Source organism: Patiria miniata, unplaced genomic scaffold (assembly GCF_015706575.1).
Source record: "Patiria miniata isolate m_02_andy unplaced genomic scaffold, ASM1570657v1 HiC_scaffold_7, whole genome shotgun sequence".
NCBI classification, from domain to species: Eukaryota; Metazoa; Echinodermata; class Asteroidea; order Valvatida; family Asterinidae; genus Patiria; species Patiria miniata.
In genome coordinates this window covers 35,911,323-35,937,920 of record NW_024037074.1, presented here as the reverse complement: position 1 = coordinate 35,937,920, position 26,598 = coordinate 35,911,323, and the positions used below count along the sequence as shown (strand labels likewise).

The 26,598-nt window shown below is 40.0% G+C and overlaps 1 protein-coding gene across 1 annotated transcript; it reads right to left on the bottom strand.

Annotated features, from left to right (window-relative positions):
- Positions 1–482: 482 nt before the first annotated feature.
- LOC119745669 (nucleolar protein 6-like) lies at positions 483–26,598 on the bottom strand. Its single transcript, XM_038222196.1, has 24 exons — positions 26,491–26,598; positions 16,745–16,922; positions 16,242–16,358; positions 15,303–15,482; positions 14,443–14,611; positions 13,359–13,490; positions 12,887–13,047; positions 11,872–11,992; positions 10,799–10,962; positions 10,307–10,422; positions 9,948–10,128; positions 9,316–9,438; positions 8,051–8,199; positions 7,306–7,576; positions 6,617–6,734; positions 6,127–6,281; positions 5,147–5,310; positions 4,330–4,482; positions 3,651–3,748; positions 3,040–3,164; positions 2,174–2,263; positions 1,653–1,853; positions 1,247–1,348; positions 483–1,066 (listed from the first exon to the last, which is right to left on the bottom strand). Exons 2-24 carry the CDS (start codon positions 16,892–16,894, stop codon positions 908–910), a joined length of 3,399 nt encoding a protein of 1,132 aa, XP_038078124.1. The 5' UTR covers positions 16,895–16,922; positions 26,491–26,598; the 3' UTR covers positions 483–907.

The following is a 26,598-nucleotide window of genomic DNA, read 5'->3' as shown; positions in this document are numbered from 1 at the left end:
TAAAAATTGTAAGGGGTTAACCTTGTATTTTGATCAAACTTTGGCAAAATGTGATTTATCTCTTACATTAAAAATTGTAAGGGGTTAACCTTGCATTTTGATGAAAATTGGGCAAAATTTGTTTTTGTGAAAAACTTAAAAATTGTAAGGGGTTAACCTTGGATTATGATCAAAATTGGGCAAAGTTTGATGTTTCTCTCAAATTAAAAATTGTAAGGGGTTAGCCTTGCGTTTTGACCAAATTGGGCAAAATTTGATGTTTCTCTAAAATTAAAAATTGTAAGGGGTTAACCTTTCATTTTGATCAAAATTGGGCAAAATTTGATTTTTGTGAAAAACTTAAAAAATGTAAGGGTTTGCCTTAAATTATGGAATATCGCCCCAAGCAAGGTTTTGAAAGCCACTCTTGGCAAAGGGCTACAAAAAAGAAAAATATGAGGAAAAGAGAAATATTTATCAGGAAAGCTGAAGGTAGGAGGATATTGGGAGCATAACAACTAATCTATTTGAAGTTTCAGCTCAGTGGATAATTTACAAAAACATGTACGTTTTAAGAAAACTGGATTCCGTTGCTAATGAATGTAAGAAAGTGTGTCTGCGGGCACTCATTTTAAACCACCTTCTATCTTAGTTTTCTCCCAAACGATACCATTTTAGGCGGAATAATCTCGAAGGTTATTTGATACCAGTCCTGTCTTCACTTTGACCAAGGTTTCTGTTCTTAAAATCGCTAACTTTTCGGGTAATTGCAAGTGTTCCTACGTAGCTTTAACACGGCACTGTCAATCCATCTGCCAGCAACTTTACAGGGACATGTCCAAGTATTTTACGTTGAATTCCTCTCAGTTAAACCCATTTCTCTTCCATAATTCCACAAAGTTTACAAGTCCAAGTCCTTCTCACTCCTTCATATAACCCATTTCTCTGTCCGTATTTCCACTGACTGCACAAGCCCCTGTCCCAGTATCTTGAAGTCCTCTACTATGGCCTCCACATTGGGCGTCATCATGGGCTGCTTGGAAGACGACGTGCCTGGCTGTGGCATCATGCTCTTGGCTTGAAGAACCTGAGGAATTTTCAAACGGAATATAATTAATACTATGCATCCAAAGCTCCTGTTTCTAAATTACTGTACCTTAACTGTAATTTACTTTTAAATTTTCCAACCCAACGAAGATGAAACATAAATCCTATAAAAATTTAAAACGGCTGTTTTATTACAGTGAAAAGGGAAGTCTCTGCATACCTTGAATGGCTGAGATTGAAAGGCCGATGGGTTCCACAACAAGGTGATGAATGTACCTCCATGACGATCATAGAAGAACAAGGCTAGGTCGCCATAGCAACTCTGTAACCAAATCAATATTATCAATTCAGAAAGATGAAAGTGCAATGTAAAAGAAAAGACAACCAATGAAATGAAAGCCTCAACTAATAATGAAACTGTCATTGGAGGGTAACATTTTCCTTCACTTAAAAAAAATTACACCAACATGTTTCATGGTTTCAAGTGAATTATTCAAATCTGTGTTTGACACCTAATTATGAACAATTTTGAAGTGTAACAGCTTGTTAACAACTTGAGCGGACCATCAAAGTTGATAAAATCTTTAAAAAAAAAATCTCATTGAAAAAGTAAACATAATGCACACCTGTAGTTCCTGAAGGTACAATGAGACAGGATCAAAGTCAACAACGGGAAGCTGGGAACTCTTCTCTGTCAGACTCCCATCGGTGGTTGACCTCTGAACCGGTGCCCCGCTACCGTCCACCACCTCCCCTCTCCTGGGAACCAGCTTGGGTCGTAAGTGGATGACGACGTCATACAGGTCAAGGGGAGGTCGGAAAATTTGCTGGAAAATAAATCAGATGTCGTTCACTGATATTGTGCTGTTTTATACAAACCACAAATAATGGGGCCCAATATCACAGCTCTCCTGAGCTAACAGTTCGTGCATTTCAAGAATTAGCCAAGAAGTTTGGCTTGTGCGCACGTGCCCATCCCATAACTGAGGGATTCGTAGCTTACAGGGTTAGAACAGCATTTCTACACTAGCGCTGTAAGCACAGAATGATGATCGTAAGCAGTTTCGACAGTTACCATGTTTGAATGAATTGCAACCTTTCGTTGAAGCATTCAATGTGACATTCTTATCTTGGTTCTAGTTCTCACCTTGAAGTCTGTGTTTGTATCTAGGCCCATCATCTGTGATGTCAGGACTCGCAGTGACTCCTTAGCCAACTCCAGCAACCGCCGTAGAATCTGCAAAGGGGTACAACACAAATTTAAACATTGTCAAATATTAATCAGAGATATACTCACCAAAATTGCTTTTAAACACTTGGATTTTACTAGGAGCAGAGAGGTTCTGCTAATCAGTATTACAGGCTTTCCATTCCAAATTTCAGGTCACGCACATGAAATCAGCTCAAACACAAGATGAAAAATCAGTCCAGAGTTTGACTAAACTCTGGACTGATTTTCAGCTCAAATTCGCTCAGCGACTTTGAAAAGCATGAAAACCTAAAAGAGAATTTCTTACAAAATGAACTTTGCTTCATTTATCTCATAGACTGTACAGCACCTAGGTTGTAAAACACATCCATTGACATAATAATGGATTCTGTGCCAGAACAGCAGATGTTACTGTGTTACAAGGGTAACAGCTCTAGGGTCTGGAACCAACCGTGGGCACGCACTGGTTCATGTATGTATGGCATGAAGTACGCACAACCAACCACTGGTTAACCATTGGTCCTTGATCAAACTTGCCCATTGATGAGGGGTGCTTATATGCACAGTCTATTTTCTCTTGGTTTGCCCTTGATGAAACAGTATGCTCCACACATCACCTGGAAGGCTATTAGACCGCTTCCAAAGTATTTGGCTAGGGTTCGCAATTACACATACGTGTATGCAAACTGCTGCAGCTACATACAATAGACACACGTGTTACTTCCAGCCGTAATACTGACATGGCCTTAATGTGAAAATGAAAGGAGCCAATAGATTTTGATATTTTGTCCCCATAGACATACCTGAGCTGCAGGCTGCTTCTGTGACCATACTGAGTTGAGCTTGTCGGTGGGCGTGGCTAAAAACATGGGTGGGAGTTGACTCCTGTGCTCGCTGAAATGCTGGCGGATTTCATCATAGTCTGAATCTGGAATATTGAATCAAGAACAAAATAACTACGGGTTAAGTGATCAGTTTGGATTGAGGTTTGGTGCTAAGAATCTGATAGATTTCAGGTTTGCTTGATGAAGATTTAGTTTGCGGTTGCATCCCCTGCCCCAGCTTGGTGTCCAGTGTCACATCCTTTACATAACCACCCTTCATCGTTGGAATCCCTCAGTCTCCTGATGACGGGTAAAGTATACTGTCAGAAAATAATTAAAAGTAGGGCCTACTTGAAATTTTTGAAATTTGTTCATTTAAAATGATCAATATCAAAATTTGAGGTCGGCAATTTGGCTGAAAAAATTCCAGGTCGGTCGGCTTACTGTAAACACACCATTTTTTTGTTTGGCCTTATTTATCTATTTATGAAAAAAAAAAGTTGACAAAAACCCTTTAAATAACCCTCCCCCCAATAAAAAAAAAGAGTTCTTGATATCCAAATAAATTGAAATAAAAACATCAAACCAACCTTGCAATTCGTTGTTGAGATTGATGATGACAGGAGCAGACTGCCAGTCATGACTGCTTAACAGATGAAGGAACCGTAGGAAACCAACCAACGGAGAACTGTACACAACAAATCATGATATCAATGATAATAGTATAACCAAGGTTTTATTGAAAATATTTCTGGAATAATACAAAAATCTCTAAAACTTGCATTAATTAAAATGACTACACAAAGGATAATTTAACAATTGAAACTTTTAAGATTTCATCCATTCTTATGCCAAGCTGAAAAACCAAATCATCAAATCAAGGAATTAGTACAATCATGCTTTTGTGGAACAAAAGTCTTGTAACAGAGTAATAAAAAACCCTAACTCTGAGGACTTGGTACATGCACATATCATGGCTAATTACATAGTTTGAAAACTCCTGGACATACAACTTATTGTTAGAACTAAGTTATTTTCATGACAGCATTGTAATTATTGTGAATACTGAGAACGTTGTGTTTATAGTGTGGCCTTCTAGCTCCTTATGACGTCCTCGTACATGTACTTGTTGTGCAGACTTGTTGCATATTTTGAGGAGTTGGTGCTTATTGCAAGATGGTAGTACTTTTGTAAACACTTAGTACTTAATGTGAGGACTTAATACTTATTGTGAGGATATAGTACTCTTTTGGAAACCTTAGTACTTACCCAGGTACTATGTGCGGAGCAGGCTGGAGGAACAGGTAAGCTACCAAGAGATCAATGGTCTCCTCAGGTACATGATTGGAGAGAAGCTGAGCACACACCCAGCGCTTGGCTAGACGAACGGTTCCAGAGAAGGACGCATGCTGCTGCTGAATCCTGAAACAGAATTTAGAGTTCAATAATTTCAACATTGGGTTTTAATCTTAACATGACAAAGCACTGTATACTCCATGCTGTCTGAGAGCTCACAGAATCACATCTGGTAACAGTGATTACTGCAATTGATGATTTGTGATGAATGATTTCATCATTGATTTCAATACACGCCATTTGCTGTGCAAACGAACACAAAATCATGCAAAGACCATCACTGCTTGTGTGGCAGCATCAGACTGCTTGATAGTACATGGTGATGGCTGGTAAATGTCATGAGAATTATATCTAGTCATATTACTCTCCATCTTGGTCCATCGATAATTTGTAATTTGACTTCCCTAGAGAAATGGTTTATACAGTACAAGTTTGTGAGAGTGATTATGATAGTTTACGAAATCGTGGCTTTGCCTCTGCCACTGGCTTCATGCTCCAGTTTTGTGTTTCTAGCTCCTCTATTTGACAGACTCCAGTAAAACATTGGTTCATATTTTGTTTTCACTGCAGAGACACCAAAACCTGTCACACAAGGCCAATGGTTGGTGTTTATTCAATGTGTTTATGAATGGCAGAATTCTTGCAAATCTTGGGCTATAGATGGAGCAAGAGCTGAAGACAAGCCTCGGTTTCATAAACTCTCCATGGATGTAATTTGAAGGAATCTCACCCGTGCAGTGTGCTGGTAAGTCTTGGCAGCATGACCGTTCTTCTCTCCAGTTCCAGAGACTGCTGGTTGTCACGCAGAACCTTCATGCCATCAGGTGTGTAGGTCTCTTTCAGAAGGCCAATCTCTCGCCTGTGGGCTACCTCGACACGGAACACATAACCCTCCTGCCATGATGAGAAAAAAAAGCAAGTCAAGAAAAAAAAATGAGCAGTGGGTTAATGTTCAAGTGAAAGTCTGCCAAAATTTTTAAGGGATTCAGCACTTATTTTCGATTCTCTGGAACATGCTGTACGGGTCAGATTGAGGCTTTAATTCATTTTAGGATGCTGTTTTGAAAAAAACAACTTCAAGAATTTAGCAAAAATATTATTTACCCTCAAACCCTCAGCAATTTTTTTCTAAGAACCTTCCTGAACTGGACAAAATGTCTGCTCAACACTGCAGCAATCCAACAGCACATTTCTTATAATTTAAACAAAATTTCCATCCAAATCCATCAAAATCAAACGTCGGGGAGTCAGGTTGGCGTAGTGGTACTTTCCTCGCCTTCCACCGCTGTGACCCGGGTTCGAATCCCGCCTGGGCCAATATGTGGATTGGGTTTTCAGCCCCTACCTGATTCCGTGGGTTTTCCTCAGAATATTCTTCTGGGTTTTCCTCCCACCTCTAAAACTGTACTTTCTTCTCATTCTCTTCTCTCTACAGGTTTCTTCAGGCTTTCGAGCTACAGTGCCTAGGGCACTTTTGAGGGATCCTTGGTTTCATTACCAGAAAGAAATAAAATAAATAAATAAAAATCAAACAAAACCAGGCCTTAGATATTGGCAGATTTGGCAGGGTTAGTGTAACCAGGTGGAAAGGTTGTGTATGGTAAGTTGAGATCTTTTAACCAGTTCTCCTAATTGAGGTTTAATCATCCTTACAATGACATGATCTAAACAGTCTAAGAAAATGTAAACAAAAAATGGAGCTTTTCGTACCTTGAGAACATCGACATATGAAGGCGTGGCAAACGTGACCAGTCGGCACTGTTTATGCAGCATGTCAGCTAGTCGGATATGGAACGCAGCTTTGATCCGCTGTATGGCAGGTACGTCATCCGGCCACTTGCCACTCCCTTCAAGTTGGCAGATCACTGAAAGATGAAACAAACAACAAAATTATTAGGTGGAGGAAGATAAGGGGTTAAAATGACCAGGTCAAGATCTTTTACTCAAATCATATTTGATATGAATTTTGCATATTACCAGCTGAACATCTTATAACTTGTACTTGCTCTAGTTATACTCACAATATTTGAATGTGAATTATACATATTATCAGCTAATCTTTGTTAGCTGGCACCCACTCTGGTTTTATTGACAAGGTTTGAACGTGTATTCTGTGTTTCTCCAGCTAATCTTTGATAGCTGGACCCCTATAGGGTTTTATTGGCAAGGTTGAAGCAACTGCTGCATGTTACCGGCTAACCTTTTATCGCTGGTACCCATTCTGGGCACGGCTGGTGAGAGACGGGAACCTGGACATAACCATGGAGACGGGCTCTGCCTCCAGATCGTCGCGCGTGAACTGGGGTGGGTGGAAATACCTGAATGTTTATGGGAGAACAAAACCAGAGAAAAAAAATTAAAATCTTCATGATGGAATATTCATGCTAAGAGAATAAAATTGACAACTGAAGTCTATTCAACTTCTAATGTTCTCTGCCCAGGCAATCACTATCTTTATATCCAATTTAATGATCTCTTTGCCCAGTTTGCTAATGATTAAGACAAATAAGTCACTACGGCATTCAAACTGCGCATACGCATATCAAGATTGGCCGATTTTGACTTTTGGATAAAAGCAGGAGATAACGTAATGTACACAAGCCAATGACTCTTTTTCATGCAATCAAAAACCAGAATGAAATACTGTTTGCACAAAAGTTGGAGATATTTAAATACTCTAAAATATTATGTCGTCCAAAGGTTTTGTAAATTTTCATTTGATGCAGAAAAAAACTTTCCCGGAATTTCACTGATACCCTCTATACTTTTGCATACAAACAGCATATTATTTATCCTCAAAAAAAAAAAATTGTGAAATGTTGGTTTGCCCACGCTTAGTTGGAACACCAAACTGGCTTATTAAAAATGCTGTTTATATTTATTACTAACCTCAGTGTATCTGAGTGTTGGGGAGATTCCCTGCACAGATGTCATGACCAACGGGAAGCCCTTCAACCCTCTCAGATCCTTGCTCAGCTCATTGTAGACCTGCAGCACGGTCACGTTCTCCTCCTCCCCGGTGCCAGGGTGGGGGTCCTGGTGTGTGTCCTGGGGTTTGCTGTCTGGTGTAGGGTGGGGTGTGCTCATGCCAGACAAAGAGAGAATAGGGTCTAGTTGTCCGCCAACGTAGGTGAGTGTATCCGGTGAGATTCCGGCATGACTATAGGAAAATCCAAACAAGACAACATAATGTAAATTTAAAAAAAAATAGTTGTTTCAATTATTGTGTTCAAAAAGGAACAAATTTGGAGAAGCTCTAAAATCCACTCATGGACAAATTCAAAAAAAAGGATAAATGCCAATTTGAAAAACAAGATCAGTAACTCTGTATCAGGACTGGCTTTGATGTTTTTTCCCCGTTTTAAAATTTAAACCAAAACAGTTTTGGTTGATATTTAATGGTTTCTATTCATTAGGTTTCTATTGCATTGTAGCTTGTGTGTTAACACATGAAAATTCAGGAGATATGATTGTCTGCACCACAAAAGATGCAGGATATCTGAATTTTGACCATAATTATGTCAGTAAAAATAAGACATTTTTTTTTATTATTCTATTGTGCAAGCTTTGTTTAAGGGCTTGTAAATGAAAAGTAGTTAAGATTTTCTTGTCACATTGGTTGGAGAACACTCACAGTTTGAGAAGATGTTTGATGACATGACTGCAGATGAGACGTTTCTCAGCGGCCGTCTGCCCTGGCCACACCACGGCCTCACAGATGGAACCGTCCTGGAATCGACGAAGCTCAGAACGCTCACCCCAAAACCTCTGAAACTCCTCCGCCTGACAGAAAAAAAGCAACCAAATAGTAGTAATTACGCAAAATCAAGACAGTTAAAATGAAAACTATATCCTGATACAAATAATTTTTTTACTTCATTTAATAACAGAAAAATGCAGAAAAACCACACCTTTAATATTTCGCTTTGTCTTTTTGTTTAAAAGCAAGCTTTCTGCAAAACCTCTTGAAATGTATTTTAAGGCTTTGCATGTTAATGAGTTGTACAGCGAGTACTACTTAGGAAAAGTTTGCTACTTTATGACGTCAACAATTAAAGTTTCATTGTGACTTATGCTGTTACCCCAACAAATTTGCATGCTGCATAAACTGGCATTTACTTTAAAAAAGACATGGTTGTGAGAAGGATTGGAGATGTTGGCTCGTCAGTCAGTCTAAATGCTCTGACCACCATCAGGAATTATGCTCCTTATGACTGTCAGTAAGATTTTAGGCTTTGCATGGTGGAGATACTGAATAATGAAAGGTTTGCGGAAACACCATGTGCGAATAATTTCTCAACTAAGAGAGAATGGTTCTGAAGAGTTTATACCAGAGTTTATACCTCTGGTTCTTTTCAGAACCATTCTCATAGTCTTTCATTATTTATGACTGTCAGAGGCGGATTAACACTCTCTGGTTCTTCCCTAAGCCACCTCTCTTCAGAAATAGTCAACTCACAACTCACAAACTTCTTCCAAGATCTAAACAGTGTCATTAAAGCCAATAAGGAAATAACATCTTTCCAACTTTCACTCTCCATCTCTCCAACTTTCACTCGGGAGGTAACACACTGAGTATACAGTGTTTATACGTCGGTGAAGGGCAAAGCCTAGTCTTATTTACATCACACTGCCCCAACGTAAAAATTCCATCTTATGAATAGTTAATACGGTACCCGCTGCTTTGTACATCAGATTCGAACCAGCCAACCGATCCCGTTAGCTCGGTGGTCGAGTGGTAAGACATCTGCACTAGAAGGCAGGAGGTCGTGGATTCGAGTCCCACCGAGTGATTTTTTCCAACTTTCACTCGGGAGGTAACACACTGAGTATACAGTGTTTATACGTCGGTGAAGGGCAAAACCTACTTTGATCTCTCCATTGGATTAGTCCACTCACCTCTGGTGTATTTGCCTCAGGTCCTCTCTCCAACACGCTGCCGGCAAACTCTGGGTTGAGAAGCAGACCAAAGGTCAGAGGTCCCAGGTCCTCTGGCTTCGGAGGCGTATCTGAAATACTCCACTATCCAGGCAGGCAGAAAATTGAAACATGGAAACTGAATCATTGATTGTAATCACATCATTGAAATGCAAGCTTACAATGTACGACCGTCTACTTTAAAAAGTACAAAACAGTGCTGAGACCCTCAATATGCTGTTGTTGCCTTATGCCAGAAGGCACAAGAAATCCATAACACTAACGTTATTGAAACGGACTGGTCTTTCTGCTCCCACTAAGCCATAACCTGCGTCTGAATGGGATATTTTGGTAGCTACGGCTTGTTTCTGCCATTGCCCTGCCACAGTCAATACATGTAGCTGTAACTGTCAACAATAATGCCAGCTTGAAAATGGTACATGAAATGGTTGTTCTAATTTTACAACACACATGCAATTCGAGCTTTGTCGAAATCCCTTTCAGTCAGTAGTAACTTACTCATCTATTGTAAGTGGTTTCAGTTGCTTTGATTAAAGGCATGTACTTGCAAGTTGAAGTTTTTATTGAATGAGAAGGTAATTTTTTCTTCCAACCTGTTTGTCTTCCTGGAGATGTACTGCAATCATGCTGACCCTGCTGCCTAGGCCTCGATGCAGCAATTCTATCAGTCTTGGCAGACATGTCCTGACGTGGTCCCCTCCATGGTCCATCAGACTGTCCTCTAGTTGCTTGAAGCGTTTGCTGGACTCCTTCAGTTGACTCAAATCATCCAAGCTGCATTGTTGATTTGTGTGAAATTTGGAATAAGTAAGGATCTATTTACAAGGAATCGCTATAACAGAAAGTGGTAATGGAAAGCAGCATACTGCGCAGTAGGCAACATTTACAAATTGGTAGAAAACCGTGTGGAATATGTAATTTTTTTGCGTCATACTTTACAGAAAGAACTTACTGAAAGATGTGATCGAATTTCCTTGCAAAAGGCACCGGTGTCATGAAGAGACAATCAAATCCATCAAGAGTTGGAGCATCGAGGTAGACCTTGGCAAGGTTAGCCTCATGACGAACCTTGACGGAAAAACAATAGTAATCATTTCAATTATGACAAAATTTATAATGCACATTCGACACATGTCCACAGAATATTTATTACCGCTTCTTGGCAAACAAAAATGGGCTGCACCCATAATATATCTGCTTATATCTCTGAGTTGAGGGGTACAATTGCTGCAAAGATACTTGCTTTTAGGAACACAAGAAGTACACTATAAATGTGATACCAGAGAATGGGAGCTAACACCACTGAACAATGCCACAGTTGTATCCTGCTGAAGTTGACGACCTCAGACTCTGGCCAAAATACTGAGGAAGGTTAGTTTATGTTTGATTTCTGTTCCTAATATGAGAGTTGTTTGGGGGTTGGGGTTCGGAAAGTTCATGCTACCTGTTGGAAAGTAGCCTTGGTCATGTTGGTGCAGAGATTCAGGTAACCAGAGGAATCCAGGAAGACAACATCAAAGTATTGATGAAACTCCTTGATGGTTGGGAGGTCTTTGTCTGAGGTGTCTCTGCAGAGAGTGATGCCATCGGTGGTCCAGTCACAACCAGCTGAGGACAGAGAATAGAACAGTTGTACTCAAGGTGCTTGTGATGCATCACAAGTCCGGTCACAAGTCAATTCACAAGTCCAGTCCCAAGTAACAGTGGATGAACAATAACAAAGGAATGCCTTTGTCAAAGCTCATTTTAACAGCTTGTGACTTGACTCGACTCGGTTGTAGATGACTTGCTATGACTTGTGAACCATCACAAGTACCTCGACTACAACATTGGAGAGTTGTAGTCACATGGTAACAAGTAAATCACAAGACCTATGGGCAATGGAGGGTTATTCATGAAAGCATGATCTATGCTATGTATAAACTGGGCAAGGTGACGATATCTTCATTTTCAGAAATTTGTGAACAGAATATTCCTTGGTAATCAAATAGTTCGTGAAAAATTATTATTGGTACGATAACATGGAAAGTAAATCCTTATCAAACCCCCTCCCCCTCCAAAAAAGGATTATTATCTCTAGAACTGATTGGGAGAAATTTTGATAATTTTTTTTGGTTCAGAAAAAAAGCAGTTGAGAACCGCTCATGAATCCAATACTTCACACAGCTTTTTGTCCAGTAAACTAATGTTGTTAAGTACAACTTGTCTGGACTAAACAAATTTCTGTTCATAGGTCTCTCTCAAATGACGTCATTCCTACAGATTGTCACATGCATCGGAATTTTGGGCGTCAAATTTTCATGACGTGCATCGGCTGAAATTTCGAGCAACACGCACACGTGTTTATATCATTTTGGACACTGCGCACACACGCACCTGATTGCGTTGAATACGCAGTTGTAATTTCCCAAGAAGATCGCATCCTTTGAGAGAGATCCATTGCAGTTGTGTGAAATAAACCCTGGCTGACTTGGGCCTGTGCTCTAGTCGAATGAACTATTAAACTTTCTAGCTTACCTAGATAGTGGACGACATTCCTGAATACTTGGTAGCCACTCATCAGCTTGTTGAGTACTCGCTTGGACAGAAGGTATGCAACCAGCATGGACATGATGAACCCACTGAACGCATGCCCTCCCTAAAAACAAAATAATAACAATAATAATAACTGGACTTATAGAGCGCCAAATTGCCAAAGGATACAAGGCGCTTATTATTACCCCTGCTCATCAGACCAATGAAAAATTTCAAATACCATCTCAGCTCCCTGGGAGTATACAGCTCGATGCTGCCTGTTAGGCGCAAGGAAGCTAGAATCAATCACAATAACCATCTCTGCCCTCACAGGTACCCATTGACTCCTGGGTGGAGAGAAACAATACGTGACAAAGTGCAATGTCCAAGGGCACACGCACCGTAGAGGCAGGCTGGACTCGAACCCACAACCCGCAGAATTACCTGCAGACCGCAAAGTTAATGCTCAAGACCTCGAGGCCACATCACTCCACAAATAAAAGGCCATGTATTCACTACTGATGCACAATAGCATGTGCACAGTAACAGGACCACCCAACAGCAGAAACTGTACAGCAGCCAGTCACACTGGACTGTGGTTTTCTTCCCTAATTTTGAAATTTGCTTCATTTGAACTACGAGTACGAAGTTCCCATGTATGTTTGCAGTTACTTGCAAAACATGCCACCATTGTTGAGCAGCAATAAATATAGGTATCATTATAAAACCAATCTTTGCTTCCGTGTACTTCAGTGCAAATCGCTGCATCAGTTGCTGTTAGCTATTCAGGAGCAAGTTGTAGTTTGATGTCCACGAAAGAGGAATATTTCCAGCTATGGACATCTTACAGAATATGACATTATACCACCCAAGGAGCTTGTGCAACAAGAACCTTCAACTCAACCATAAAAACTATCACAATATATCCACCGTAATGCTGAGTTTATTTGCATTATTATAATTCTAAATTTCACCACTTCAAAATGTTCAAAGAATCAAGCGTAACTGGGAAGCAGACCTTATCCAGTTGCCGTTGACGTAGCCAGACTTTAAGCAGCAGTATGCCATCTTTGAAGCCAGGGAAATCCATGGCGGCATTGTACAGACAGTGAAGGTGACTCTCCATAGACATATCGGCTAGAATGGAGCTGTTGTAATGCGGTGTTGATGGAAAAGTCTCTGAAGAAAAGAAGATTTTCATCAAAATAGAAATCCGACGTTGAGGCACATAATGAGTCATCTTAACCCCTGCTTACACGGATAAGCATTACAAACTAAAAAGCCTCCTTCTGTCTGAACAAAGTCAAAATTCCCCTACTTTGCCCAATACACAGGCTACTCACCAACAGTCAGATCACACATGCAGTAAGCATGTGGCTATTTAAATTCTATCACCATGGAAAAAAGGCAACTACGTAACAGCTGGCATATCAATTATACAACAGTCGATACATGGCTATTATATACATTAAGTAACTGTTTGAACTCACCTTCCACTTCCTTATTCCCTGTGTACCATTGCCTGCGGATATTGCTTTTACTGGGTAGCAGTCTCGACTTCTTGAAGTTGCCCTCCGGCAGGCATGGATAGAGATTCACTTGAACGTGTTTGATAGTCTTGCCTGTAGATCGGGAAAAATCATTAATGAAATTGCCCTTTCTTCATAATAATATGAATTAACAAAGTACAAGCAGCTGAGGGTGTTGTGAGGTCAAGGAACGAAAGAAATTTTCTGTTGCAAAATCCTGTTTGAATGCGCTTATAACTGTAGCTGAATAAGGAGTAGCTTTAACATTTTCTGCCTTCCCTTGATTGATTTGTTCAAGATTTTTTTTATTAGTGAAATTTTCCCCCAACCCCAACAACCAGATTCACCACTATATTGGGGAAAATGAAAAATTCAAGAAATAATCGGCAGCGGGTTGGAGGGCGCCAGAGTAAAATAGAGTCTACACGTATGGTATACGTTTGAGTTTGCCTAAAGGTACCATTTACAATACCAATTTCTTTTGTTCTATAAAGTCTTTCATAGGTAAAAACACTTTTACGGTAAAAACTCAGGGACTCCAGATTTCAAAACGAATTCCTGAAAACAGGAAAAATCCCGAGATCATGGAGCACAGACATTGCTACCCAAGGGCAATGGTAGTGGCAAATTTACAGAGTAATTAGATTTCAAATGTGTCCCATCATCAAATTTCTGCAGAACGAATGTACACATTCATTTCCTTCACAACACAGAAGACAAAAAATAAGGTCAATGGATATAAAAGGGTGACACCCACGACCAAAAGCACAAACTTGACAAGAGAGATGCTCCACATGTGGCGTTTGTTTATGGTGTAAATCGAGGACCCACACGTGCAACATAATCGATGAATTGAGGACAGAAACCAAATCGAGGACTCCTCGATTACAAAACCAATGAGCTGTGTTGCTGAGTATAAACAAAGGAAAAGGGAAGAGGAACAATAGAACATCCTCGATTTACACCATAAATAAACGTGTCTTGAGTGGGTGTGTGTATTTAAGACAAATTAGAAGACATCTGATAAGAAAGTGAGTATCCTCACCAGCGAGTTTAAGCACTACCAGGGGTCTCATGTGGTTGGCATCCTTCCAGCAGTACTTGACCTCTTCGACGAGGTTGTGGCCTCTCAGCTGATTGGCCAGGTAAGCACAGTACAGCGCCCTCTTGTGGTGATATCGAAAGTTCAGGTAGTCTTTGGGTTGTCGGCAAGCCTGCAACAGTTAAGGTAGGGAAAGGCATTTGTCAACAATGAAATTAACAAAATAAGTAATCGTCTTCAGAGAATAATTATTATTTTAGCTGTATGGGTGGATGTTAGGGATACACAGCGAAACAAGTTTATGAATACTTTCTAATTTAAAAAGAAGAAGCATCCTGTTCAACTGATCTTAGGAAATGCTCCATATCTTCAGAGTATGTACATGTTCAAGTCAGTGACTTCTGATAGCACCCCCTCACCATGAAACAAGACATGTACAGTTTCGCAAATGCACAAATATAAGGCACAATAAGACACTTTTGATCTCAGGTTCTGTTTCGTGGTCATATACGTGGTCTTCCTTCCATACCTTCTACACACACTAGTCACCAACAGTCATATCATATTTTAAGCATGCACGGTGACTAGTCAAATTCAGTCAACAGACAAAAAAGGCAAGTTGTAGGCACAGCTGGCTTATCAATCACCTACAGTCAAACCATAGCTGTATCAAGTTACATAAATAGTCACAGCCAGTCAATCCTGTTTTATGTAGACTGGGAGCTCTTAACTGTTGAAAACAGTCACTTGATTGATATTGACTGCAAGGACAACCTGACATAGAATGTATGTTTGCATTGGAGGGTTTTTACTTGTGAATGGACTTAGTAAAAACAATAAAATAATAATTGATGTTTCTTTACTTGAGGCATTTCCACTGCCAGGTCAATGCCGAGGTCAGGCTGGGTCAGGATGTCCAGCAGGAAACTCCCGACCACCTTCACCGAGGCCGGCTTGTGGAACGACATCTGACCTTTGACCTGTGATCGTTCCCAGCTGGTTGGGCATTTGACATCCTCCTGACACCACGCTGAATCTGTTACCTGTGCAAAAATATGAGGCAAAATGGAACTTGTAATCAGCAAAATCTTGCTAAATCTTGTCAGTTTTAAGGTAGATCAAGTGTGGTATAGTCTTGTCTTGGTCAAGCTGTCTGGTAGGTATTTTGAGTGCAGAGTTCAATTTTAACAAAAACAATTGTTACTTACTGAGTTACGCTATGAGTTTTAGTAGAATTTTGACAATTCCATGGTAATGGAATGACATTCAGGCTTTTTTTTTCAACTTCAAAGCATGTGTGCTACAAATACCTTTTTCACAGGATCAAAACAATGTCTCTTTCTTTTACTATAACCACCACCTTTTATTCCCACATTCACTTTTTGAAGAACTTCTGTTATATTACGAGTTACAAATAATAATGAGGTTGGTAATGGAATGACGCTAAAATGGACATACTGTATTTATGATATAGTTGACCCATCAGAAGTGTCTTGTCAATGTAAGCTTCAATGTTATCCACTGATATTTAAATTACGGTGGGTCCAAGTGCACATACAGCTACCACATCCAAAGTGTCTTGGAATCGTTTTGCAGCAGCTGATGTAACTTTCAAGTTTATCCACCCAAACTTGAAATACAACGGGTCGTAGTACACATACAACTACCAATCCCTACCATGTCAAAAAATTTCAGAATTGTTTTGTAGCAGCTGATGTAAGTTTCACTATCAAACCACTGAAACTTAAATAACGAAGGATGGCCATGCTTTGTGAAACACAGCCCAGCACACATAAAGCTACCTCATCTACATCCTGGGATGGCAGATTCATCAGTACGTCATTCAGCTCCTGCAGTGTCTTTGTGATGAGCTGCTTCCTTGTCTCTTTCACTTGAACTTCACCAATCAACTCTCCCATCTGACAAAATGATATACATCAAGGTTTCATAATATACAAGAAAAAGGCAAAAAATTAACTACATCCATCACAATAACCGTACATACATATAGTTCAGAAAGTTTTTTTTTGAGGCATACTTTCCTCAGGAAAATTTGCTTAGAGAGGTATCAAATAGAAATTCCGGAAAGAGTTCCATACCTGGACATCTCGACACCCTGTGCACAAACCCTACGAGACTGGTCTGAAAAATTCTAAGTGTTTTCTCAGTAAATGCTTCAATATTTTCCTGGCTAAACTGGACTGTTTAGGACATGTTATCACTTTCTGATAGCTGATAGGTCAAGAACAGGCTATATGAGGGGACTAAATCCAAATCCAGAGTTGGACCATGACTACCAACATACCTGCATACGGAACAGATTGGACTGGTATACGTTGTCTGTTTCCTTCAGTGTGTTCAGTTCCTCACTTGTTGGTGGTTTGTACAGCGCCCCTTTACTCAGCTTGGCCCTCTTGAGGGGCGGGGAACTAGACTTTGTTGGAGGAGGTGCCATACTGCCTCTGATGCTTGAAAATCTGCTGCTGCAATGTTTCACATGTAAAAAATAAAAGACTGTTTGATTACAAAACATATTTGCTTAACCCTAACTTCCTAGCGTCTTTTACTAGGAACTGGACTAAGTCCATCAAAATCCATCAATCACTGTGCGTCCAATACAGAACTGTATATGACATAATGGAATCCACCATTGACGCACTGGTTGACATTCATGGACTTGCTATACATGGCTTTTATCACAATAGCAGTACAGGAAGCTAGGCAAAATCAATCGGATACCCGTAGCACTGCTTCAGGCCTTCAGGCCCAAGTCCATCATACTCCATCAATATTTAGTCACGCCAGGCATCCTGGACCAAGTCCCTCAAAATCCACCAAAATGGGAAAATGGATTTTGATGGAGTTGGGGTGGTTAGGGTTAAAGAATATGCAAGATTGAAGTAAGGCAAATATATCCTGTAATGTTTTCTCTCAAATTTTTGGGAAAAATTATATTCTTTGGGAAAACATAAATGTATTCTATACAACTAGTACTATAAATTATAATCACCTTGATAATATTTTTCTCCATTATTTATATTTACAGTTACTACTTGACAGAGGTTTTGTAGTACACAACAAATTTATGATGGTTCTCCAGTTTTAACGTCTATAACGAAAGCTGGAAAGATTCCCATATCTGGCCATCACTTGTCATCCTGTGCACAAACCCCCTGAGACTGGTCTGAAAATTTGTAAGTGTTTTCTCAGTAAATACTCCAATAATTTCCCTGCCAAATTTGACCTTTTATGACATAGCCTATTCTTTCTGATGGCTGATAGGTCACTGAAGGGAATTAGTAATGGCCAGATATGCAAGTCTTTCCCAAAAGCTCCATGTTTTGGCAATGTAAGAACATGATGAGGTCCTTGAATGTATCGTACATGATAATCGCCTCAGACATACTGGACTTTATCTGTATTTACTATACAGTGTGAGTAAAAAAAACCAACTATACACTTTTAAAATTGGCCATAGTTTTATTCTGTAGCAATATAGATAAGATATTTTCATATGTACTTTTAGAGTAACTCTTCCTGCTTCTTTTGGTGTCAATTTTACTGGATTAGTTTCATGCATGACTGCACAGGAGACAATTAAAGGGGTCGGGTGAAATCTGACTTGCGCCAACTGGTCAGGGCTAGATAAGAATGAGACAATTTAAAAGAACACAACCATTGTCTTGGTTCTGGTCATGGAATGCATAATCAGTTCAGATTTGTGGATCTCGCTTGCAAGAGTTTCAGTAGGCAAATCTGGATGACCTCCAGGAAAGGATAACTCGTGAAATTGACATTCTCAGACAAGACAGGGAGGTGATTCGCCGTGCTGTTGCAGGAATGCTGCGCCGAGCCCAGCTGTGCATTAAACGAGATGGTGGCCATGTTGAGGACTAAGACACCGTGGAATTTAAATGCGTTTTTAATTTAATTCAAATGTTTTAAATAAAGCACGAAGTTTAAAAGCTAATGAAATCCTATTGGCTCGTATTGAATAATTATGCAGTGTTTAATTATTCAATGTGTTTATCATTTAGATCACTACAGACTTCTCGTTGAATGTCTGCCAAGACAAAAGCTGTGAGGCCTATTCAAAGGTCTAGATATTATTCTGGCTTTAGAGAACTTATCAGCAGCAGAAATAGAGCAAAGTCTGATTTTTTGCGACTAATCAGAGATGACGTCCACAACACTTTCCAGTTTGTTTTAAATGAAGGTGGTTCTGCGTTGTTGTTGTTGATGTGATGTAATGGCACGTTCGGCAACCTAGTGCCCTTTGTGCCATAAGCAATACTTCTGCGTTACAGAACAGTAGGCTAATCAGCAAAAAAAATGACGTACGAAAGGACAAACAAAGACACTTCGTGAGATCTGCGAGAGACAAAAAGGAAAGAAATGCCAAAAAAAACTAAGCAGTGGCAGTTCGGTAAAGCATGGAGGCAGGAGTGGGGGGAGCGCCAATGATCCGCCGAACATGCAGTGTTGCTGGTGCCCTGCAAGGCCGGACCGTTCACCATGCAATTTAAGGGCCCGGGCCCCGCCGGGTTCGTCGCAGGTCCGCAACGCCTTCAGGTGATGAGGGCAACACTGTGTCCAGCCAACCATCGACGCTCCCCTCTCCCGCACATGCGCAATATCTACAATATCAAGGAGGTGTGGCTAAGCAGAATAGATTAGAGTTATAATGGAGGCGTGACAAAACAATTAGATGTTAATGTTGCATATGTGTGTAGTGAAATTCCTACAGCAGCTGTATATATTATGTGCAGTCCTGGCCGAAGAAATAAAAAGTCAGTTAAGTCCTTTTTTGTTCTGAGTTCTGCCGTAGTGGCCAAGACATTTTTGTGTTCTATTGCCCATTGTGTTCAGTTCTTTGGACTGGGCAGGGCAGGGCATTCCATTCTACGCGTCGGTATATAAACCAGGAGCACATGCTTTCACCACCCACTCCTTCGCTGTGTAGAGACTTAGCAGTATTATAGTCGTCTACTCTACAGTTCCAGTCGCCGTTTTTATGCCATATGTGTCCGGATACGGGAATAGGAACCATTAGGTAGGGTTTGCTCCTTACAGTGACTGTTCCCGTGGAAGGACACACTAGTTTTTGTATATACGCCTGTAAATAAATATCATCTACCAAACCAAGAGAAGTTTGACAACAACCAGGAGTCCAGAAGAAGCCGCTGCAAGTTTAGAACGCAGACTCCAGATATTAATTTAGGGTAAATATTTATAATATAACTTAGTCCCTAAATGTGGATGTATCGTAGAATTTCGTCACAGTAATGTTTCTGACCTAGAAGTTGTTTGTCATTTGTGCATTAGAGTAGCCAAGTGCTTTCTGGAGTGACTGTCTTAGGACGTTGTATTTTTTGGGATTAACCATGAAATGTTCTGCGTTGTGTGACACCAGCCTTAATCTTTCCAACCTGAAAGAATATAATTTTTGAGGAGATTGCGCATGACCCAAAAACAGAATGTCCGGCTCTCCTTGCTGCTCTGCAAGGATCTGTCATGAAGACGAAGAAGAAAACACAGAAGAAGAGAACAGCCATGGTTGGAACCATTGCCAGCATACTCCGCGACTTCCGTAGACCACACAAGTGCTGCCAGTTGCAGACCCTAAATGGCATCCAATGTGGATGGCGGGTTGCAAAAGAACGGTCAAACATATGCGCGATTTATTTTTATAAATTAGAATTGCTAAAAGTAACACAATCAATCGATCAATCAATCAATATGGACTGACTGACGGCTCGATCGGACACGGAGGGATGGACGAACGATGACAAAGTCACTTAATTGAATAATTATGAAATTTCAACCATATATATTTACAGGTTTTCACTCTGTATCTTTACAGGTTTTTACTCGCTTTATCCACTTGAGCTGGTGCATTGGTGTAACGAGAGCGAGAAAAGCAATCGACAGCATTACACAGCATCATGACGAGAAAGTCCAAGGTTGGAAAGATGTCTTGTCAAGATTCGACGGAGGAGACTTTTGAACAGAAAAGGGCATGCATGACAAGAACTTGATGAGGCTGTGAAAAATAAGGTGCATGGAAGTCAGCAGAGATCATGAATAATTGTGAATATTTTTCATTTTCAATTGTCTTCATAGAACCCCTGGGATACTAGCGATGTTTTGACAATGTGAACCATTTCATCACAGCTCGCCACCAACCCAAACAGCACCAAGACCAGCAGCTCAGTCTCACCCAAATATATGCGAGCAAGGACAGGACATCCACCACCAACCTTTGAAATGACAACCCCGACAGTGACACCATCAGACGTATTCCCGTTTCACTCATCCTACCGAGTTCACAAGAAGAGAGCATGCTGAGAGATGAAATGGTGATCATAACATGGTCAATCATTTGCCAGGAACTCACCCCTCTACAGCACCTCAAGCACGAGTGGGATATCTCACATCAATATAGCGAGGAGTCATCCAAACAAAGCCACATGGTCACGTGCAAACTTTTAGGTAATACCAACAATTTAAATTCGTATTTAACCTGCTGATGGTTGGTTATAAAATGGAATAGCAACGTTTATATACTTCTAAATATATACATAAAAATAAGGGTATTCTTCGTTTCCAACTTTCAATCATTCAGGTACCCCTCGGAGTAATCGAGAAGGATGAAAGTAAAAATGACGAGAGGATCGAAATTCTGGACACTCTGCACAAGTATGTGCCACACAACGAGCGTGATGGGCCAGGCACCCTGATTCCTCCACGGAGACGGGCTGAGCTGCGAGAGAGTCAAGGATGCACAAAATGCTCGCATCAAATGGGGCGACTGAACGGAGCCAACTCAGGGTTTGGAACCGTGTGTGCAGGAGTGGCACAAGCAGGTCATCATTTTACAGGTAACTTATTGATAAATCTATGTATTTATAAAAAACAATCTCCTAAACTTGTGATTTTGCAACTCAAAATAATTATTTCAATGTAATTTTGATATTTTTTTTTATCATAGGACATTTACAACCAGCTATACAGCTCATCCAGTGGCAAAGATAAGGTGACATTGTTCCACCTCGGAAATGTGTTTGGTCATCACAGTGTAACTGCAACGGTCAAAACAGTTATAATTTCAACGCCGAGTTTTTGGAATTCGCCACTCACGGATTTATTGCAGCGTACGCCCTTCATCTGCTGGGATCGCAACATATTCAACAGCCTCTGGACATCCCTTCCTCAAAAGAAGACCAACTCGAGTAAGTAATGTCCCTATCCCGTCGAATAGTCAACGATGTGTTCCTGCCCAGCCAGGCAGCAAACATCCTCCACTCCCCCTACTGTGTTTGCAAAGACTACGTAGATGGTAAGATTCAAAACTCAACTTCAAGCAAAAAAAATGTTTTAGTATAAATTATTCAGTTTCCCCTTTGAGATTCATTGGAATACATGTAATTACATTTGACAATAAAGTACATTGAATCAGAATTGAAATATTCTTTAGCACACCTACTTCTTATTTTTTTTACAAATCCAATTCATTATGTAATTAATTAACCATGCTGATTATTTTACAGACACTGCAATGATCTGCTGTGACAATACAAATTGCCAGGAAGGATCCTGGTTTCATCTACAGTGTGTAGGAATTCCTGAGGACAGAGTCCCAAAGAGCAAGTGGTATTGTTCCACCAATTGTCGCCGAGCATCTTCACATAAGAAGAAGAAAAGTTGTAAAAAGAGGTAAATAAAACCTAAAATGCGATCTATATTGACATTCATGTTTAATATTTTTTTAAAGAGCCAACAAAATGGATCTCTAGATAATATCGTTTTTTAAAATTTATCTCATAGGCAAAGACAATCAAACAAGCAACAGTCGACCACGTGTGCGAGTACAATAAGAGTGTGATTTTCCAAGGCCTTGACTTCCTCGTTCGAAGAGACGCAATTCGCCACAACGACGGCAACAGAATGATCGTGCACTGGAAGGTAGATCTGGTTACGTTCCTCACGGGAACTCACAACTCACAACAAATATGGCACTGGCTCACCGATTACTCATGAGAGTAAATAATGGGGCCTTCTCTGACAGAATTGCGAAAACACTGGTCTGGAATGGGACTGCAATCCATCTGGATGCGCTGGCCGGAATATTGCGATGGACCTCCAGATCATGCAGATGGAGATGCTGAACAGAACCTACAAAGGTAGGCAATGGTTTGTGGTTTGATTTGGATTAATTATCCATTCATTACTGACATAAAATAAATAATATTGTTGTTTATCTATCTAATTTTACATGTTTTAATATTGTATTTTGTATGTTTTATCTATTTAATTTTTATATGTTATAACTCCCACTCCCAGTACCCTGTTCTTTTCCAGAAAATGTACATGTAAGTCGTGGGAAGCTTACGTCCGTCCGCTACAATAAATAGGCACAGCAAGATCATCGGCACTGGACAGTTACTGTCCAATCCGTATGATGATTTGGATTTGACTTCAACCAGAAGTCCCTAGACAGCCACATCATGTCCAGACAGAACGGATACTCAAGCACTCATCCAAATGATACTCGACTCCAAGTCATTTGACAACATCAACGTTTCTTCCCACTCTTCGAAACAGTGTTCTCTTTCATAAATCCCAACCCCATATTTATGTTGCATGTACATGTTCTTTTAAGTAAGATTAATAATTGAGCCTCCTCTCTGCCAATTATCAATTACTTTTTATCAGATTTGTTGTATATATTTATATACGCCTCTTCTCTTACACATGTGTTTTTTGTATTTATTGTGTCTTTATTGCTAACTCCTTATTTACTTAATTCATTCAATTTCCTACATCATTTTTACCCCTTTCCACTTTTATTTCCACTTTTATTCATTTCTAGTGAGTCATTTCTTTTTATTTCTTTTATATCGAAATGTTCACATGTCCCAATATTTTTATTTTTATATATTCTTATTTATATTTATTTATTTATTTATTTACTTTACTCATACCTCGATGAGGAGCAGCAGGTCTCTTCTCATTTTAAGTACTATTTCAGCCTCCTGTTTGCCAATCACCCTTTAGATGTGCATTACATTTATTGTACACTTACCTACTGTTCTCTTACACATGTGTTAATTTGTGTTTATTATGTCCTTATTTAATGTGTCTTTATCATTAATTGCTTATTCATGTAACTTATTTTAAAGTTCATATTCAATTGCGTACATTATCTTTATTCATTTCCAGTAATTCCTTTTCTTTGTATATTTAAATATTTTTAGTTCTAACGTTTGGCTTCAAATACTTTTTATATTAGTATTTTTATTTATATTTATTTACTCTGTACACAACTTGATAAGGAGTGGCAGGTCTTTGGCCACAGTGATTGTTATCGCTTTTGCCTCTCCTATGCCTCTCCTATGCCCATCTTGTATGCGATGAAAAAGAATTGGCATGAATAAAATAATAATAATAATAACATCCTTGAGTGAGAGGGCCCATGACTCGTTTCCCGTTTCAACACCAGCGACCTCCATAGGAAGAGCCAGCCAACTTGAAGGCTAAACTCACCAAATTAACAGAGAGCATGGCAGATATTAAGATTGCGCAAATCACAAGAAAGCGCACAACAACAGCACTGACTAGACTAGTGACTAGACTCGACTGTACATGCTGTAGTGCTCGTGTTACCGGGCAAATGCCGGTGTCACGGTCTCACTTCTCCAATGTGCTAGCTTCTCCAAAAGGGAAATTTCGCTTCAACACGCATGCACAAAATTGCGCAGTAGTGTACATTTTCGTCACTGTATTAGTGTGCGGAGTTCTTCGGAGCTGTACAAGTTTGTGTACGTTAGATCTTAACGGGAATGTACATCATTGGCTTTTGCTGTAATTTTCAGAAATGAACTATTTTGAGGGTTTAATATAATAGATCAAATATTGTTACACTGACATGTTTGAAGTTTTTTGTTTGAAAATGCTGGAAAAAACAAGAAAAACAAAAATGTGCAAGTAGTCTGGTTCCCTGACTCCACTAAAGATGAAATGGATCAATGTATTGATGCCGGAAAATTGTAAGGTAAGGGAACCAGTCTAGCTGGCCTGCACCCGTTCATGAACATGTATAACCAATAGCAAACCAAATTTGGACTGAAAACAATGGTAAATTGGAGCATTAGTTGAAAATAGTTAGGTTTTTCCAACGGTGGTCGGCCGACCATTGTTGGAAATGTATACAAAAATACCATTTTCTTGAAAATGACTTCAAACCAGGTGCCATAATTTTACAGGATGCTTTAGACTGTCATTTACCAACATCCTAGTAAGGTAAATTGTAAAAACTTAGTAGTTTTATTTTTCGATGTTTGCCAATGTTGTATTTTCCCTTTAAGATATTTGTATGCATAGAATTTTCGTGGCGCGCACTATTAACTCCCAATATTAAAGAGTTGAAAATGCACATTTATTTTAAGCCGTGGTTGCAAAAATCAGGACAAAATGGACCACGAACGAGCAAGGAACACGGACCAAGGAGTTCGTTCTTAATTATTCCTCCATGAACACACACATGCATGACGCTGGGAACACAAATCAGAATGCTTGCAAGACCATGGAATGACTTGACCCACAGGAAGTGTTACATAATACATTCTTGGGTATCCCTCACTGTGTTATTAATGGGCTTGGTAGACTTCAGAAAACAGCCCGAGGAAAAGTAAGCACAGCGGACACATGAGCATGAATCGTGCTCATGTAACGTGCACTGTAACGTGCTCAATTATCCGCCGAATCAACCCGGAGAAGCTAGCACGCCGGAGAAGTGAGACCGTGACACCGGGTTCACCTGCACCATGGAGGTAGGAAACTACCTCTACCTCCATGCCTGTGTTGTGCCCATTCTTGAAAATCACGCATTCTCGAGAATGGGCATGCACATTCTCGAGAATGGGCGCGCATTCTTAAGAATGAGCGCCCATTCTTAAGAACGAGTACGCGTTCTTAAGAATGAGCGCTCATTCTTAAGATTGGGTGGGAATATCACGTGCACAATTTATGAATTTTGCCCAATCTTAACAAACATTGCACGACATAATTATGTTAAATGAATTGTATAGCGGTTAAAAGGGAAACAATTCATATAAAGAGGAAAGAAAATGTGCTATGCTTCTGTACTCGTATAACTACGATAATTTGAATCAAATTAAACCTGTTATTATTGCTTTTTTCTGTCCACTATGGGAAGTTTTGTAATAACGGAGGACTGGGAACTAGTCTGGGAAGTGCTTTATTTAGGCTAGACAAGTTACAAGTCCCTGCATGTATCATATGCGTGCCACGAAAAAAACCCGATGTCCAGAAGCTGCCAAAATTACTCTTTTGACTAGATAGAATCCAGCTCTGCGACGTTATGGTGGGATGTGAACAATAAATTGGTGGCAATTTAAATGGGAAATAGCATTAGCACTATGGGATGTCGCAGTATTCATTCTCATTCTTCACATTCTTCATTCTTACGTCCCCCCCCCCCCCCCCCCCCCCCGCTTTTATTATCCCAAAAATCAGAATTCTTTGCACTAGTATTATTATGTCTCTTATATTTTCCCGGTCCCCCCCCCCCATATCAAGATACGCCTTTACTTATCATATCCACTCTACTTTTCAGCGCCTTGCGTTGCAACAGTATAATTATTGAGAATCAGTGAACGAGGATTTAGCTAGACTTGCCAAGCGCAGCCGGTGCTCGGCATCGACAAGACCGTTATCTTGTCGCGCATTCTCAAGAATGTGCGCTCAATCTGGAAGAGTTATTTTTTGCCAAGATTGAGCAAGGATCCAGTTGCACATTCTCAAGAATGTGCATGCCCATTCTCGAGAATGCGTGATTTTCAAGAATGGGCACAACACCTGCACAAATTGCATCCACTATCCAGCAACCACCTTCGAAAATCGTATCCCCATTCCCACAATAGGCTTACTTATCATTCAGAAAGAACTTACAGTCAAACCATGGTCAAACGTAATTAATAAATTCATAATTAATTCAATTAAGGGACTATAGTATTAGTCCTATCCTACCTTGGCTTTACGGAAAATTCACCCACAACACAGCCCACGTGCGTGGCTGCCGGCCGGTATCAGATGTTGCGTCGCAATGACTATGCATGGTGACCGTAATGTCATGAC